This window comes from Myiozetetes cayanensis, unplaced genomic scaffold (assembly GCF_022539395.1).
Source record: "Myiozetetes cayanensis isolate MyiCay16 unplaced genomic scaffold, myiCay2020 scf4, whole genome shotgun sequence".
Taxonomy (NCBI): Eukaryota; Metazoa; Chordata; class Aves; order Passeriformes; family Tyrannidae; genus Myiozetetes; species Myiozetetes cayanensis.
Genome location: NW_026087631.1, coordinates 46608175 through 46625225, shown reverse-complemented (window position 1 = coordinate 46625225; position 17051 = coordinate 46608175). Strand labels below are relative to the sequence as shown.

General features: G+C 37.9%; 2 protein-coding genes across 5 annotated transcripts in view; one reads left to right on the top strand and one right to left on the bottom strand.

Moving 5' to 3' along the window:
- PDE4D (phosphodiesterase 4D) overlaps positions 1-17051 on the top strand; it is a 388091-nt gene that overhangs the window by 150736 nt on the left and 220304 nt on the right. The gene's annotated exons all lie outside the window — the stretch shown is intronic.
- Positions 405-4025, bottom strand: LOC126647627 (uncharacterized). The gene is given in 1 exon segment (XM_050330050.1): positions 405-4025. A coding segment is annotated over 1 exon segment (3180 nt). The 5' UTR covers positions 3600-4025; the 3' UTR covers positions 405-419.

The window sequence follows — 17051 nt, the reverse complement described above, 5'->3', positions numbered from 1 at the left end:
GTAGTGGAATACTTGAGTTGCTGTTGGGGAATGCCCTGTAAAAATATCCCACTGATGGTAGTGCCGTGTCCATATTCACACAGGACTTTTACTCAGGGGCTTGGTACCCTATCTGCAGATGCTGGTGTTTCGCTTGTTTCTTCCTCTTGCTTATTCTCCGGAGCTTTCTTGACTCGTGAGTAATGAATCCATGTAGGTCGCTCTTTGATCCGGACCGCGGTGAAGGTGGTCAGCAGCACTTGGAAAGGTCCTTCCCACTTTTCTTGTAGGGGTTTTCCTAAGAGATTCTTAACATATATCCAGTCACCGGGGTTAAACGGATGTAATTTACAATCAGGCTGTTTGGGTTGATGTTCTATCACCACAGCTGTATTTTTATCAAAATGTTTCCCAATAGCAATTACATAATCATAGACATACTAATTACCTATTTGGTCTACAGCATCTCCATTTACAATCTGCATAGCGTAAGGTCTTCCATACAGAATTTCAAATGGACTCAATTTTTCTTTTGATCTAGGTTTGACTCTCAGTCTGAGTAGAGCAATAGGCAAAGCTTGATACCACTGCAAATTGGTTTCCTGGCATATCTTAGCAATTTGTTGTTTAATCAGGTGATTCATCTTTTCAACTTGCCCACTAGCCTGAGGCCGGTAAGGCGTATGTAACTGCCACTTAATTTGTAATGCCTTGCTTATTGCTCTTACTACTTTTGCACAAAAATGCGTACCTCTGTCTGAAGATATACTTCTCGGTACCCCAAATCGGGGTATTATTTCGTTTAGTAAAACCTTGGTTACTTCTCTTTCTTTATTTGTCCTACAAGGGAATGCTTCAGGCCACCCAGAAAATGTGTCAGTTAATACTAATAAATATCGAAACCCCCCTTTTCTTGGGAGTTCTGAAAAATCAATTTGCCACACTTCACCTGGGAATTTACCTCGATTTATGGCTCCCTGATGTACCTTCGTCCCAGTATTTGGATTATTCTTTAGGCATCGCTCACATTGAGATGTGACGTATTTTACTGTAGTAAAGAGTTTTGGTCCTGCTATTCGGGTTTGTAAATATTGATAGAGTGGGTCTAAGGTCCAATGGGCTTTTTCATGTTCTGTCTTTACAAACTGCCACATTAATTTTTCAGGTATTATTAGTTGACCTGTTTCTAACTGTCCCCACCCGTTGTCTAACAATTTACCCTTGTTCTTTTTAATCCATCTTTGATCTGATTCTTGATAATTTGGTTGAAAATCTGTATCTAATTCTCCCGGTATTAAGGCTGTTATAGTTATTTCTTCAGTTTTTGCAGCAGCTAATTTGGCTTCTGCATCTGCCTTCCTATTCCCTATTTCTGGAACTGTGTTACCTTTCAGGTGTCCCTTACAATGCATTATGGCCACCTGCTCTGGGAGTTGGACCGCTTCTAACAACCTTAGAATTTCTTCTGCATGTTTGATTGTTTTCCCCTGGGCAGTTAATAGTCCCCTTTCTTTCCAAATCGCTCCGTGAGCATGTATGACAGAGAAAGCATATTTAGAATCAGTCCAAATGTTAATTCGCATACCTTCTGCTAATTCCAGGGCTCGGGTAAGAGCAATCAGTTCTGCCTTCTGGGCCGAAGTCCCTGCAGGTAGGGGATTTGATTCAATTACCTCTTCTGTTGTGGTCACTGCATAGTCTGCCATTCTTACTCCTTGCTTCACGAAGCTGCTGCCGTCTGAAAACCAGTTGTCCGCATCTTCGAATGGCTCTTCTTTGAGATCTGGGCGACTGGAATAGACTGCTTCGATCGTCTCCAGGCAATCATGTTCGATAGGTTCTGCCGGAATTCTTCCTTCTAGAAACGAGGCTGGGTTGACAATGTTAGTCACTTGAATGGTTACATCATCTGATTCAGCTAGGATGGCTTGATATTTTAGGAATCTTGAAGGTGATAACCAATGGTTACCCTTTTGTTCCAGCACTGCTGAGACAGTATGAGACACCAACACAGTCATTTTCTGGCCTAATGTAAGCTTTCTGGCCTCTTCTATATTTATGATCACTGCGGCCACTGCTTTTAGACAGCCAGGCCAGCCTTTGCTTACTTCGTCCAATTGTTTGGAGAAATAAGCTACAGCTCTCTTGTGTGGTCCCAACTGCTGTGCTAGAACTCCCAGAGCCATCCCTTGTCGCTCGTGGGAGAATAACCAAAACGGTTTAGTTACATCTGGGAGACCCAAAGCTGGGGCTCTCATGAGCTCTTGTTTCAGTTTCTTAAAAGCTCCTTCTGCTTCAGGAGTCCAGGCCAGGGTACTTGTAGCCTCCTTTAGTAAGTCATACAGTGGTTTGGCTAGTACCCCATATTGATAAATCCATAATCGGCACCAACCTGTCATCCCCAGAAAGGCTCGTAGGTCTCTCACCGTCTCTGGTCTGGGCATTTGACAGATGGCTTCTTTTCTTGCCGTTCCTAGAGATCGTTGTCCTCTGGAGATTTCATATCCCAGGTATATCACCTTTTCCTGCACCAGTTGTGCCTTCTGTTGAGAAACTCGATATCCACTTAAACCCAAAAAGTTTAGTAGAGAAATAGTCCATTCAATGCACTCTTCCTCTGTTTCAGTTGCTATTAATAAATCATCCACATATTGTAGAAGGGTGCCATTTCCCTGTGGCCTTTCCTATTGTTCTAATTCTTTGGCCAATTGGTTTCCAAAAATTGTGGGACTGTTTTTATATCCCTGCGGTAACACAGTCCAAGCTAGTTGAGTCTTTCTCCCTGTTTTAGCAGATTCCCACTCAAAAGCAAAAATTTTCTGGCTTGTTAGAGCTAAGGCTAGGCAAAAGAATGCATCTTTTAGGTCTAATACTGTGAACCATTTTAAATTTTCCCTCAATTTGGTTAGAAGAGTATAGGGATTTGCTACGACCGGGTGTAAAGTTTTTGTAATTTCGTTTACTGCTCTTAAATCTTGGACTAACCTATATGTTCCATTCGGTTTCTTAACAGGTAGGATTGGTGTATTGAAATCTGATTCACACTCTACCAATAATCCCAGTTCTAGAAATTTCTCTATTATTGGTTCAATTCCTTCTCTATCTTCCGACCTCAGTGGGTATTGTTTTCTTACTACCGGTTTTGCTCCTGGTAATAACTCAATATTAATAGGAGCTGCTCGTTTTGACCTTCCAGGTACATCAGTAGCCCATACTAGTGGGTATACTTCACTCATAATGCGTTCAATGCTATGACTTTCAGGTTTTGGTTCTATGTAGCTGATTGTCAAACTTAAAGCTGCTATTAGTTGTTCATCATTCACTTGAAATTCAAGTTTATCTTTATTGAATTTTATTACAGCCCCTGAATTCTCTAATAGGTCTCTACCTAGTAGGGGCTTTGGAGAATTTGGTAAATACAAAAATTGATGAATTCCCATCTGTTTCCCAATTTTGTATTTAACAGGTTTTAGAAAGTAGGCTTTTTCTGGTTGGCCTGTCGCTCCCACGACCTGTACAAATTCATCACTTTTGGGTACCAATTCTTGATTCAAAACCGAAAACGTTGCTCCTGTATCTATTAAAAAGTTTAATTCCTTTTCACCTTCCCCTAGCTCCATTTTAACCAGTGGGTCTGCTAGGGAACGACTCACCGGTCCTCCTCATTCACTGTTCTGATGTACAATGATAGCGTTTGCAGGTCTCTCTTTTATCCTCTATCTGAATGACTATACTCAATTTCTGTGAGTTGTCTGCCTTTTTGTTCTGGCTAACTATATCATCATCATCATCACTGCATCTTAGCTCAGGGAAGCCACCCCCCTTTCTGGTGCTCCCTGATCCTGGCAGGCAGCCTGGTCCTGGCGGGCCGCCTGGACTTGGCGGGCTGCCTGGACTTGGCGGGCTGCCTGATATTCGTGAGGTGTTTTCATCTCTTGGCGTACTGCAATCTCCTCTCAGTTTAGGTGGGCTATTCTTTCTTTCCTGATTTTCTAGCCCCAAGCCCACCTAGTCTCCAAACTGAGAGGACTACTCTCTTCCCGGTAAGTTTCTGAGCCTTGTGGGCTACTCAGCTTTTGTGATCCGCTTTCTCTCCCATAACTCTCCGATCTTGCTGGGCTACTATCTTCCCAGCTGTGTTCTAATCTTTGGGGGCTGTAACCGTTCTTGGATCTGTCTTGTTCTAGTGACATATCTTCCCAACAGACTAGTGTCTCTTTCGCCTCCCCTTCGCTTGGGCGGAGGAACCCCATATCCTGGCGCGAACGGCTGATACTCCCATAAGCTTATTTCGCTCTCTTTTCCGCTATCCCTCCTCGTTAATTTAAGGCATTGCTGTCCAATACTACAGGCATCACAGCAACGCTCCTTAGGTTTTAAGTTTTTCTTATCTTTCTCTAAGGCCAGTACCAGGGGATCTTGGGGTGCTACATTCACCCCACACTCCTTCTGCCACTCTGGTTTATTTCTCAAGGTGAAGAACATATCGCAGTACATTACTTCGTCCCATTTGCCTAGCCGACGGAGGAACAACATGAGTTGTAAAATCGTGTTATAATTAATTGTTCCCTCCGGAGGCCATTTTTCATCATCATCCAACTTATATAGAGGCCACCCCTATGTACAGTATTTTAAAAGTGTCTTTTTACTTATGTTTCCCCCTGGAATCCCCCCTAAATCTTTCCAATGCTTCAAGACACACCCTAAGGGGGTCTTCATGTTTATATCTTTACTCTGCTGGCCTCCCATTGCTGTTTTTCTAAATCTATCTCTTTGCTTTAACCAGATTTTTTTTTTTTTTTTTTGTCAATACTTCATACACACAGTTTCCAATCGCTTCGTCCGTCTCTGGCCTGGCTTCTCGCGAAGAACAGGAACCGCAGATTAGGACTCCGCACTCACTTCGTGCTTATTTGCACGTCTCACTCACACGCATTCACACCTGTACACTTTTAGATGAAACGTTCTTACCTTTTAGCTTTTTCTCTTTTTCTGGTTTTTTTTTTTTTTTTTTTTTTTTTTTTTTTTTTTTTTTTTTTTTTTTTTCTTTCACATTCCAAAGCCCTTTCTCGAGAGCAGCTATTGGAACCGCTCCCAGAGATTGGCACCACTCCCAGAATTTATCAAAACCTTCCCAAACGTTTGGAAATAATCCCAGATTAGTTAAAACACTACAACAGACAAGCGATACGACAGACAAGCGATACAACAGACAAGTTTTGCCGGCAAACCTATCCGCTCCGGTGGGACTCTAACCCACGATTACCTGGAAGCCCACCCCGAGGCCGGGACTCTAACCCGATTTTTTTTGGGACTCTAACCCAAAATACCTGGGGGTGGCCAAATCCAGGCCGGGACTCTAACCCGTAGGGGATTATATGCTGGGGCGCGCCCTCAGCGTTCCCCTGGGGGTAACGTCTTACCCCGTCTCACTAGAGCGCTTTCTATTCCGAAAACATATAAAGCAAAACACAATAACATATAAAGCACAATAACATATAAAGCAAAATACCTCTTAATTTAAAGCAGGAGTTCTTGTCCGCCGTCGCACGCAGGTCCGAGGGGTCTGGGGAGTCTCTACCGACAAAAATCCGCCGGCAGGGCCCAGAGAGTCCCTAGACCCTCAGGCCCTGGCTCAGGAGGACTAAAACCTCCTGCCTGGCTTCGCCAAAAATGATGCCGAAATTTTGCCCCAAAAGGCACAGAGAGACTGCTTTAGAGACAAAGTTTGTTTCTTTAAAGCAGGAGGTATTTTATTACAACGCGTTGGGGTAGCTCTCCAGGTCGCCCTGGGCAAAAGAGCTCCGACGTGTACAATCAGCATAGCTCTTTTATACAGTTTTTTTGAGTATAGGATTACAACATAATCATACATATTCATTAAATTGCAACATCTAATTGTAATATTCATATGAAGGTGGAGTCTGGGCGGAGTCTTCAATTTGGGGAGATTTCACGGTGGGAGTTCCTGTTGCCTTCCTCTGGGCGGGGGTCGTGTGTGAGTCTTCCTCACTGTAAACTTCTGAACTTTCTTTCGATCTTCTCCTTTTAAGGCAGTTTTGGCAAACACAATAAGGTCAGGCTGACTTTTGGCTCATCCTACGATTTGCTGAGTTGCTATCTCTGTGAGGAATGCAGCTATCTCTCTAGGACTGCTCTAGGATTCGCTGAGTTGCTATGTCAAGGACTGCCTAGTTTCCTAATGTTAAGGTTTTGAAATTTCTCTTACAATTTTGTGTTAACCTTTTATGTTTCAAAGTTTTAAGTGAGTGGCTTCATGATTCACAAAACTCTGCTAAGGCTCTGTCCTAACTTTAGTATTCCTCTGTTAGACATACGACTGAAATAAACAGGAATGAAATTTGTGTTTAACTTCACATAAATTAAGATGGACAACATCCTTTTCTCTGAAAATATACTTTTAGACAAACTTGTTTTCAGTTAGATCTCTGGATACAATACTTTTGCAATGAAACTTGAATTGTGCATATGTGTTTTCAGTTATGTCTGGAACAGCAGCAGTTATGTCAGAAAAATACATGGCAAAGGTGGTACATGTAGGTAGTGAGTGTGTGCTGCAAAAACAACCAACACCAGTGAACAGAAAAAAAACAATGGCCTTGCAGACTTTATATCTACATGAGTGTACCATACTGTTTGTTCTAAGTCTACCTGACTTCAAACCATAAGCATCAATTAGGGGCAGTGTTCCCAAGAAAAAGCAGCGTCTCTCCAAGGAGAGAAAAGGTTCAATAAGATTAGTTGAATGTTTCTTAAAGGTTGCAGAATATTTAATAAAAATAATACTATATGCGATAATACTAGAAATAAGGCCACATTGGCTACCATTCTTTTATTTTGCACAGTAATCTAAGATGGGATTAAGAAGTCACTTGTTCCTATATCTAGGTGAGAAAATTGTTGCCTAGTTCAATGCATGAAGGAAATGCTTTTTTACCTTTCTTTGAAGTATCTTGTCGTTAGTGCTGTTTCTTACACCCGCATGGTGCAATCTGGAAATGCAGTTTGGAAATTCATATGACTTTGCATCACTGAACTGTAAATATGCCTCTAATTCTGTGTTCTAAAAAAAAAATCAGTATGTATATACATTTTTAACTATAAACTCAGACAAATATGAAAAAGGATGATTAGGAAAAAAAAAAAGGATCCGATCAATATGTTTCAGAGATCTAGGTTTGTTGTTCATTTGTTGGTAAAAGCTTCACCCTTTACAAGTTTTAACAAAAAAGGTAATTTATGGCTTTTCAAGGAAAGCCATTTAAAGCAATGGGAGAGTTTTCAGTTTTCTTTGGACTGGTAACACACTGTATGGGTGATTAAATAAAATTTCTGTTGAAGGCAGGTAATTGCTAGCTCCTGGATTTTTCTTCAGAAACTTAGGACAGAGAAAATGTGTGATCTGTTACATTTTTAATGTACATTTTAGACTGTAATTAACATATATGAGTTTGAAGCTAAATTTGCAGAAGGGTTAAATATCAAAATATAGTGAAGGATGTTTCAGATTGTAAGGCTTGAATGTAAATGCAATTGTCTTCTAGATGCTTTAGTATCAAGAGACAGGACAAATTGCAGATGCCTTCTTTTTGGTACCCTAATTATTGGCACTTCATAGACAAAAGGTCTGTATAACTTTCAGTAATACATTTTATTTTGATAAATAAAGAAATTTACTCCAAATTATGAAAGCTCATTGGGTAGAAACAAGAACCGAACTCAGGTTTCCTGGCTTACACTCATGGACTTCACACTTCAGAGGAGAAAATAGAAAATACTCACTTAAAAAAAAAAAAATGTCAAGTGAAGTATTAGGAGTTAGAAAATGTCACTATAGAGGTAGTTTCTTTAATTCACCCTGTGTTAGTGTGGGTGCTGTTTTGAAGTCTTTAATTACATGAACACTATGTTTTACATGATTCTCTCTATGCTGAAAATAGCAAAGAATGTTATTTATTTTTATTTAAAAACTATAGAGGCCAATGTGATCTAGGGCAAGTTTCATCCATCATGATGATGTAACACAATGTAATATTCTGTTATCACCAGGGAAGACACATTCTTATGTTGTGTAATTACACCACAAGATTTCTGTAGGGCAAAAAAAACCCCTAAGTATACCTGTAAAGAGGCTCAATAGTAGCTATTGGTAAATTTAAACTAACCATGCTAATAATAGACATTATCTTCTCTGGACAGTTTTTGCTTCTTATGTATGCCATTTTAAGACAATTACTTAGTCTTTCATATTAGTTTAAAGTGTTTGCATAGTGCAGAGCTAAGAAGAAAGTACAATGAAAATTATTTTACTGTGGACCAGGTCATCTTTAGGAAGTGTAATTTTAATATGCTTTACTACCCAGAAGTCAGTTTACAGATTTTTGTATAGTACTAACTGATCATCTTGTGAACGCAGAACAATGCATGTTGCTCACTGAATTCAGGTTTTCTAGAAATAAATTTGCATCTGTTTATATTTAATGGGTGTTGTATGCAGATGCAAAATTCACCAATTATTATCTCAACCTACAGATCAGAAATTGTAATAGAACTATATAAATGTAAACAATATGTTTACAAGGTATTTTTGAAAAATGTAATATTCTTAGAAAATAAACTGTTAAAAATTTATAACTGCATGTTGCTAGTAATTAACACTACACTATCCAAAGTGATAGTGATGAATGTCAGTTGAATTAATTAGACACAGGTACAACAGTGAATGTTTTCTTGCCAATCAGTATTGCTGCATTACTGACTTCTGCTCTGAGTAACTTTGCATCATATAAAGCTGTATGAATTTTGGACTCTATGCAGCTTTACTTAAGATGCAAAATAATTCAAAGCAAATGAAAACAAAAAATGTAAGCCCTAGAATTAAGGATCTTTTCTGCTTATGTTTTTACATAGTTGCCCAGAAAAAAAATATACTAGGCAATGCTGTAAAGATATTAAGAATAATTTATTGTGTTTCATTCATGTTCACAATTATATTAAAGAATGTGTATCAGCTCTTACATGACTGACTCTTCATAATACAGTACTCTTCAAAATGCATATATTTCTGAAGTCTCCAACAACTTGAAATCAGTGAGGTACAAATGAAAATTATAATCATGGTATCATAGAATGGTTTGGGTTAGAAGGGACCTTAAAGGTGACATCTAGCTGTGATGTCACTCACTAGATTAGCTTGTTCAGGGCTCCATCCATCCTGGCCTTAACACTTCCAGGGACAGGGCATCCAAAACCTCTCTGGACAACGTGTTCCAGTGCCTCACTAATCTCTGAGTAAAGATTTTCTCCCTAATATCATATCTAAACCTACCTTTTTTCAGTTTAAAGCCATTGCCCCTTGTCCTGTCACTATCTGCTGTATAAAAAGTCTCCTTAAGGTACTGGAGGGGCTGACTGGTCAGAAGTTGGAATATTGACTGCAGAGACAGTGTGTTAGCCGTGTGTTATGACCTAAACTTTTGAAATATTTGTCTATGTAACTCTTGCTGAACAGTGGTCTTTTTTGCTTCATATTGTAAAGAAAGTTTAAGTTACCAGTTCTTAGATTTGATCTAGTGTGTGAAATAGCATGGATCATAGATGGGTTGTTTCAACTTCTGGGAAATGTCTGTTCCATAAGTGTCAGTTATTCCTTACCAAGTGTTTCCAGAGTTGTATTTGCCTGCTTGCCCCTTAACACATTTCTGGGAAGTGCTGTCCCACGCATTAAAAGCAATACAAAAGCAATTTCCCATCTAAAACTTCCTTATCCTGCCTGTCTACATATTGCTGAGAAAATTATACAGAAATTATAAATAAACAAGTAATAAATAGAAAATATGGAATCTGTGAATGAGGATGATTATCTTATTATGCTAATATCTACCTTTCTACATATAGAACACTTCTGAGTAGTTTCCCTTGAACAAACATAAGACAGTTTTTGTTATCTTGATTATCTTTCAATGATGTCATTGACCATTTTTTATATCCTGTGTGAATAACCCATTATTTTCATTGTCATAGCAACTTTTTAAATCCTTAACATATGGTGTATCACAGGTTCTTTGCTTTGGAATGCAGTGCTATTGAACTACAAAATACATCAGAAATTTCATATTGGTCACATCTTACTGCTAGAATAGTCATATAGTTATGAACGAAGTAATGCAAAATCTGAAAAAAAAAAAAAAGCTGTGAGATTAGGCTATCAGCTACTTTTATTTCTTTTTAGAGTTATGTTTTTCCTTGAAATGTTTGGAAACTATTGGAATTATAACTACCAAACTCACTCTTCAAATACAAGGTTGTAAAAAAGGGAATTGCAGTGGTGAAGAGAGTAGAGCAGCAGTAGGCAGAGGGCAATTCTCTGACATCCTTTAATTAATCTCTTTAAAGCATATTTTGTACTCTAGCCATCATGATTTCAGATTATGTGATTTAGAAGTCTGCATAACACTCAAGTGGGAGCACATAAGGAATGCCCATAGTTAAGGATCAGAAACATAGGTATGGAAATCGTGTTCAGCAGGTCAAAATTCATCACTACTTTATCTTACCTGATAATTACAAGAAACAGGCAAGCAGGATGATCAAATGCAGCCAGAAGTGCAACTCTCAGTCACTCCACATAGTCACACAGGATCCTTGCAGGACATGCTGCAAGTGCAGTACCAATAAGGAAACCTGCTGCTCCAGGAAAAGGCAGCACCTCCTTCCCTGGTTCTGCAGACAGCTGTTATTGAGGGTGCTGTTCTGACAAGAGGGCTGCTGAGATGCTGGTTATAGGAAATCTCCTCTACTCCCTCCCCTTTCTTGGCAGTGCATCTGCAGGATCTTAATTGGTTTCTTTTTCAGGTTGTAACTATTTAAAAATAGTTACAGGCATGTCTATTTTCCCATGCCTTTATTACCATCACCTTGCAATGTTGGCATTACCGGGAGCTTGGCCAGATAAAGAAACCTGAGAGCTTAAGTCCAAAATCCATTAAGTTAGTGAAACACCCTTCCAACAACCATTGAAGTGAGTCTTTGTGTTTCAGTGGTGCTCACGAATTCCATTTCAAAAGGCAGTGTTTTTATGCAAAACTGAGGACAAAGAGGCATATGAAAGACAGAATGTGTGTGGAAGGAGGAAAGAGAGAAGAAAATAGCATTAGGTGGTAGAAATATTGTCGCAGACAGCAGTTAACATTTCCTTCTTATGATGACAACTCAAAATAGTAGACCATACATGTTTCTTCCATTGTAAGTTACTCTACCTGTTAAGTGTTGCACTAGCATAAACTGATAGCAAAAGGCTTGCAAAGATGACTTTCTCCACCTGATGTGTGCCACCAGCATTTGAAAATCATTGTTTTCATAGTGGGCATCTTTGATCCCTTTCACTAAGATAGACAAAAAAAGAAAGAGAAGAAGGAGAAGCAGTGCCGTATAACATTCGGTTATCAAATATTCAATATCCAAGCATTTTTATTCTGCAGTCTAGTGAGAAGCAAATTATACTTCTTCATCTGGTTTCAACAAAAAGGCCGAGAGGATGTGAATTTGTTTGGGGGGAGGAACTAAATTTGCTCCAGATTTCTTCTTGTCTTTATAATTCTTCCTCCAGCTGTGGCTTTAATTAGTTCTGCAACAGCACTACTGAGATTCTATCCATCAAAGCCAACATTTGAACATTATAAATGTGCATGGTCTTGCATGTAAAAAAAATAGATTTATAAAGATGTGTATCATTTGGGGCTTCACAAAGATGTCCACTGTCATATTTAAGCTGAAAATTTCGTAACAGAAGCTCATCCTCTCCATTCTCCATTTGTGGTCTGTAAAACATACAAATACAGACCACCTGCTGAACACTTCCAGGGTATCTGTCCCTCCAATATGGCATTAGGATGCATGTCTGACTGACAAAATAAGTATAGGTACACAGACATTACGAAATAACATTTTTAGTATCCTGTAATCCTAATTCAATGTAACAACGTGTTATTGTTGTTAATATATTTAATAGTACTATAATCTGGTTTTGTTCCTATATCTAAGTTTTCGTACATTTTTAAATTGTCCTAAGTATTTAAAAAGTATATCTTAAATGCATTAGATTAGAAAATATCAAAAGCAAGTATCAATTCACACACCTTAGAGGTACAACTGATAACTCTGATAGCTCTGATACACTGATGAACACTGTCTGCTTCTTACAAAGTCTTTTTCCTGAGTTTCAAAACTGTTTTATAACATCATACTTAATGAAACAGGAAATGTTTAACAATACTTATGTGTTCTGAGCAGGCATTTGGAACCTAATTGTAGAGAATTGTTTGCAGAGCATTTGGTCTTCACAAAAAAAGATGGCAATAAGGAATCTGTTAACTTTAAGCAGAAAAAACAAAATTCTATCCTCATGTATGGAGGGCACGGAATGATGCCTACAACTGTTGAATGCATTGTGTTACATCAAGGAAAGGGAAAGGTATAAAGAATGTCTTGGCCTTCTCATTTCTATTCTCTTTCTCTAACACTGCATTATTATTAGTTCTAACCACAGTTAGAATCACTGAGTCATAAAGTAATTTAGCTTTGGAGGATTCTCTGGAAGCCATATCATCCAGTCTTCTGAGAACAGGGGTGACATTTTGACCAAATTTCCCAGGGTCCTCGTCAGTAAAACTTTGAGCATCTACAGAAGTGGAGATTCCACAGAAGTTTTGGGCAGCTAGTTTCTGTAGAAATCTTTGTGAAGATTCCTTTTTCTTCATGTCCATTCAAAATACTACTTTATGGAAACTGTGACTGTTTTTCTCCTCTCTATTTTCCATGAACAGCTGAGATGAGTTCAGTTTTACCTCCCTATATCCTCCCTATAAGTAGCTGAGTGCAGTAATAATATCTCTCTGGTCTTATCTACACTATTCAGACCCAGTTTGCTCACCATTCCTCACTACATATCTCAGCAAGACATTCCTCCATTCAACTCTCATCAGTTTCCTACTGTCAATGGAAAAGTTCTGTGATTGCTCCATTAATGGTCTGAAGTGCCTGAAGTAAAAGCCAGTCTGGTAGACAATCAAATAAGCCCCACTGAGAAAGTGAACACATTAACCTGGCTAATATGCCCCGCTGAGAAAGCAAATACATTAAACCAGGCTTGACTCTGTCCAATACAATTACACAGCATAGCTTTCCAGCTTCTTCCTGTACCCAGGTCAGCTAGCAGAAACTGTGACACTGCATGGCACCCAGCAGGGCATGAATTATTGCTGCTGTAGTTTAACAAGCAAACCTACAACTCTTTGTCAGAAGCTGGATTCCTTTGAAGGTCTGGCTATTTGAAAATCAGGAATGTTCTAGCTTTGTACATTACAATTACAGCCTAAAACCAATTACAATTTAAACCAGTTACCCTTAGCCCTTTTCTGGTTGGATAACATACAGAATCTTTATTTTCTAAGAACTGTTTTGCAGCTGTTTAATCACTGAAGCAAGTATGGGGGGAGAAGGGAATAGATTGTGCTGTTTTAGTATAGTGTACAGGAATGCTCATCTTGTTTTGGTCCTCTAGGGTTGAAGAAGTATCTAAAGCTTTTGGATTGCTGGGCCGAGTTAGATATACTCTACATCAGTACAACATACATATGCTACCTTAAAGTGTTGAAACAGAAAAAAATCTGTAAAATGAAAATTTTTTGCTAGCTGTTGATTTTTTAAATCCTTGATATTAAAATATTCTTTGTGGAATTTGTCACAGGTATTTTCTTATAATCTTCTTATTTCTTCTATCCCCAAAGAATAGCTACAATGAAAGCAAAAGAGGTGTCTTAGGAACCTGTTTTGACAAGGAGTGAAAATGTAAGTCAACCTACAGATGTAAAACATGGAAGTGTCAGTTGACAACTTCTCCTGACTATAAATATTACTAGCCTGAGAACTTTTAGGTAATAAGATTCATTCCTTCAGCCAGTTAAGGACTTCTTCAACCTGTTTCTGCTGAATGCTGTTATCTACCTTTATAAAATATTTCCACTCTTTTTTTTTCCCCTAAGAGCTATGTCCAATATAAAAGTCAGTTTTGTAACAGCTCTAATTCAAGTCTAATAAAAGGCTTATTATCATACTTTTCTGCTAGGGTTGTATTATTATTTCCATTTCTAAATAATTAAGCAAAAATATTAAGAATAGAAAAATACAATATAATTTCAGCATTTGTAGGAATGTATCATACACACACAATTGCTAATCAAGACAATTTATAGGATCTCTAACAAATATCTTTTCCACTCAGGTACTCTCCCCATTTTGCACTTCTCATTGTTTAACATCTGGATTGGTGTGTGCTTAGAGTCTCATTAATTGTGTCTAATTGACAATACCAAGAGGAGGCAGATCATGAAGCCCAAAGAATCCAGAGGTTAGGCTTGTTAACAACACCAGGGTGTGATTTTGGTATGTGCTGGGGGAGAGATCATCAAAAGCAGGCCAGAAAAATAATGAATGAACAGCGACTTCTAATGTGTGTCAACTCCATTTGTATAATCTTGTATTCCGTGTCACTTCTGGACAAAGCATTCAGACATTTGTTAATCGTATTTTCATGGTATTTCTGCTGAAAGTGTAATAGATTGGAAATTCAGTAGCACTGAATAATAGGGATTTATTTTTCGATTGTGGAGGGGTTTCCAGGCCAGGAGTCTCTTTGCATAAGTAACTGAGGGGACAGAATGCATGTTTTTTAGACTACTGAAGATGATAATTTTTAAAACAATAATTCTTTACTGTCCACATTCCTAAATTTGGACAAATTACTAGAGAGAAACACTGTACTGAGCACTGGTGAAATTCCTGGTGGTCTAGCCACATTTTAAATGCAGGGCATTCTTGTATTCTTTTACGTAGTTCTTCCTATAACTCAGGTAATTTTTATAATATTTTTCTGTTGTTCCAACTTGTGGCAAAGATTTTTTTGATGGAATTAAATAGCAAAGAAACTTTAGAGGTCATAAAATGCTTTCAATGTTTTATTTTTAGTATATCTAAAATTTTATATATCTCTACGTACAATGACTGCAAAACTTCTTTTTCTATGAAGATGTGAGAATTCAAAACTTACATGTTTTGATATCAGTAAATACAGTGTTATTCAATAATACTAAAGTAAAATTAATTTTAAACTCAACTGAACAAAAATATATGTTGGAAGCTAATAGTTGTAGCTGATAACTGAGATCAAAGTTTATGTGATATTGTCCACAGAAAAAGAGAAATGTTTTGTACAGAAACTGTCAAAATAAAGTGCTGTATTAAATAGTATTATAATGAAGAAGATTCATAACAAAATTCAGAAATAATTTTGAATATCAAAGAAACACAGTGTCTTATTTATATATTTTTGTGCTAATTTCACATTAATGGTGCAGTAGTGTAAAAAAATAGCATTGATACCTAAGAAGAAACAATAAGTTTTCTTAGTGCTTCTGTGAATCCTTTTATATGCTACTGATGTAAGTAAAATTGGTAAGCTTGCATGTTCTAATAACTTCTTTCTTAACATTCTGTTTTCTAGGTAGGTACTCCCTGCCTTTTTCTTCCTAATATTCTTCTCTTCTTTCTTGAAGTTCAATGAAAGAGGTGAAAACCAAGACAATTAAAATTAAAGGCCACTTCGATTTATGTGCTGATTCACTCTGGTTTACATGCTCATTTACTTACCTTTTTTTTTTTTTTGTAGATAGAAACTGTTTAGAATAACTGTTCCTGAAATGCTCATTGCACTTGCAGGCTGCCCAGGTGACCTGCAGGCAGCACTGCATCCTCTCTAGGGTCTAGGGTCATGTTATTGTGTAAACGCTTTTCTAATTCCTGTAACGCTGAAATAAAGCAAAATCAAAGAGTTTTCAAGGCAGAAGTCTCTATGTTTAAAAGTTATTTGGATCATATCAAAGATAGAAGAAGCTACCCTTTTGGGAAAGATGTTACATAAGTTATCTGAAGTGGTAGTGATGTTCTTACTAAAGTACCATTTGGTCTTACTTCCTTGAAAGGAAACAAGGCAAGTACAAGAAATAGAAAAAGTAAAAAAGAAGAGAAAAGGCCTTTAGGTGTGGTTCTTTGTAATTTGTCTCTCAACTGTTTGATGAAGCAATAAAACAGATGGCCTTTTGAACTCCAAAATCTGGCTGTCCTGTGCTGCATTGATATTATTTGTGATATTAGTGATAGCTTCCATTGTAGTTACAGTCACAGAAATGCAGGATCCACCCTTAGCCAGGTGGAATTGATTGCTTTTAGTCAGAAGGCCAAGGACAGAAAAAAGAGAAAGACCAGAGGAGGAGATTGGAGAAAAGATAATTACAAGGAAAATGATGGAAGTGAAGATTTTTGCTGCAGAAATATGAATCTGTCACTTCATTGCTTCTCAGGACCTAACCAAAGATATTTAAAGTGGTGATGTCCTCTGGACTCTCCAAGTGTGAGCTCTGAAAGCTTAATAGTGCTATGGGGGATTCCAGGGGTCCTGGACATGACCACTGAAGGCTGCCTTATTAGCAGAGATGGATCTCACCCATCAACCTGTCCTTTGTAGTATCAGTGTCAAACTGGTGAATGCCTCAGGACTCATACTGGCTTAGGGATCTATACATGTTCCATTGCAAAACTCAAGATTGTGTGCTTGGTAGACACTAAATCTTTTCTGACATATGTCTGAAAAATAATTATTAACTTCAATCTTCCATAAGTTTAGTTGGCCTAATTACACTGTGTACATTAAATGTTCCTATGTTTGTATTCACACACATACAGAGACACAAGCACATATACATGTATCTGAAACAATGACAGAAAGTTAAATAAATTATTTTTGAGCTAGACAGTTTGGAAAATAAAAATTACAATACCTCCATAAAAAAACATTTTGCCTGAAGAAAGATTCAAAGGCTAGAAAGGAGAAGAAGAGACAGTACTTAATGGAACTGTAGCAATGATGAGTAAGGACCTCCATCTTGACTAAAAGTAAAAAGAATAGGGGCAGTGTTTTACTATTTCCCTCGTTTTAA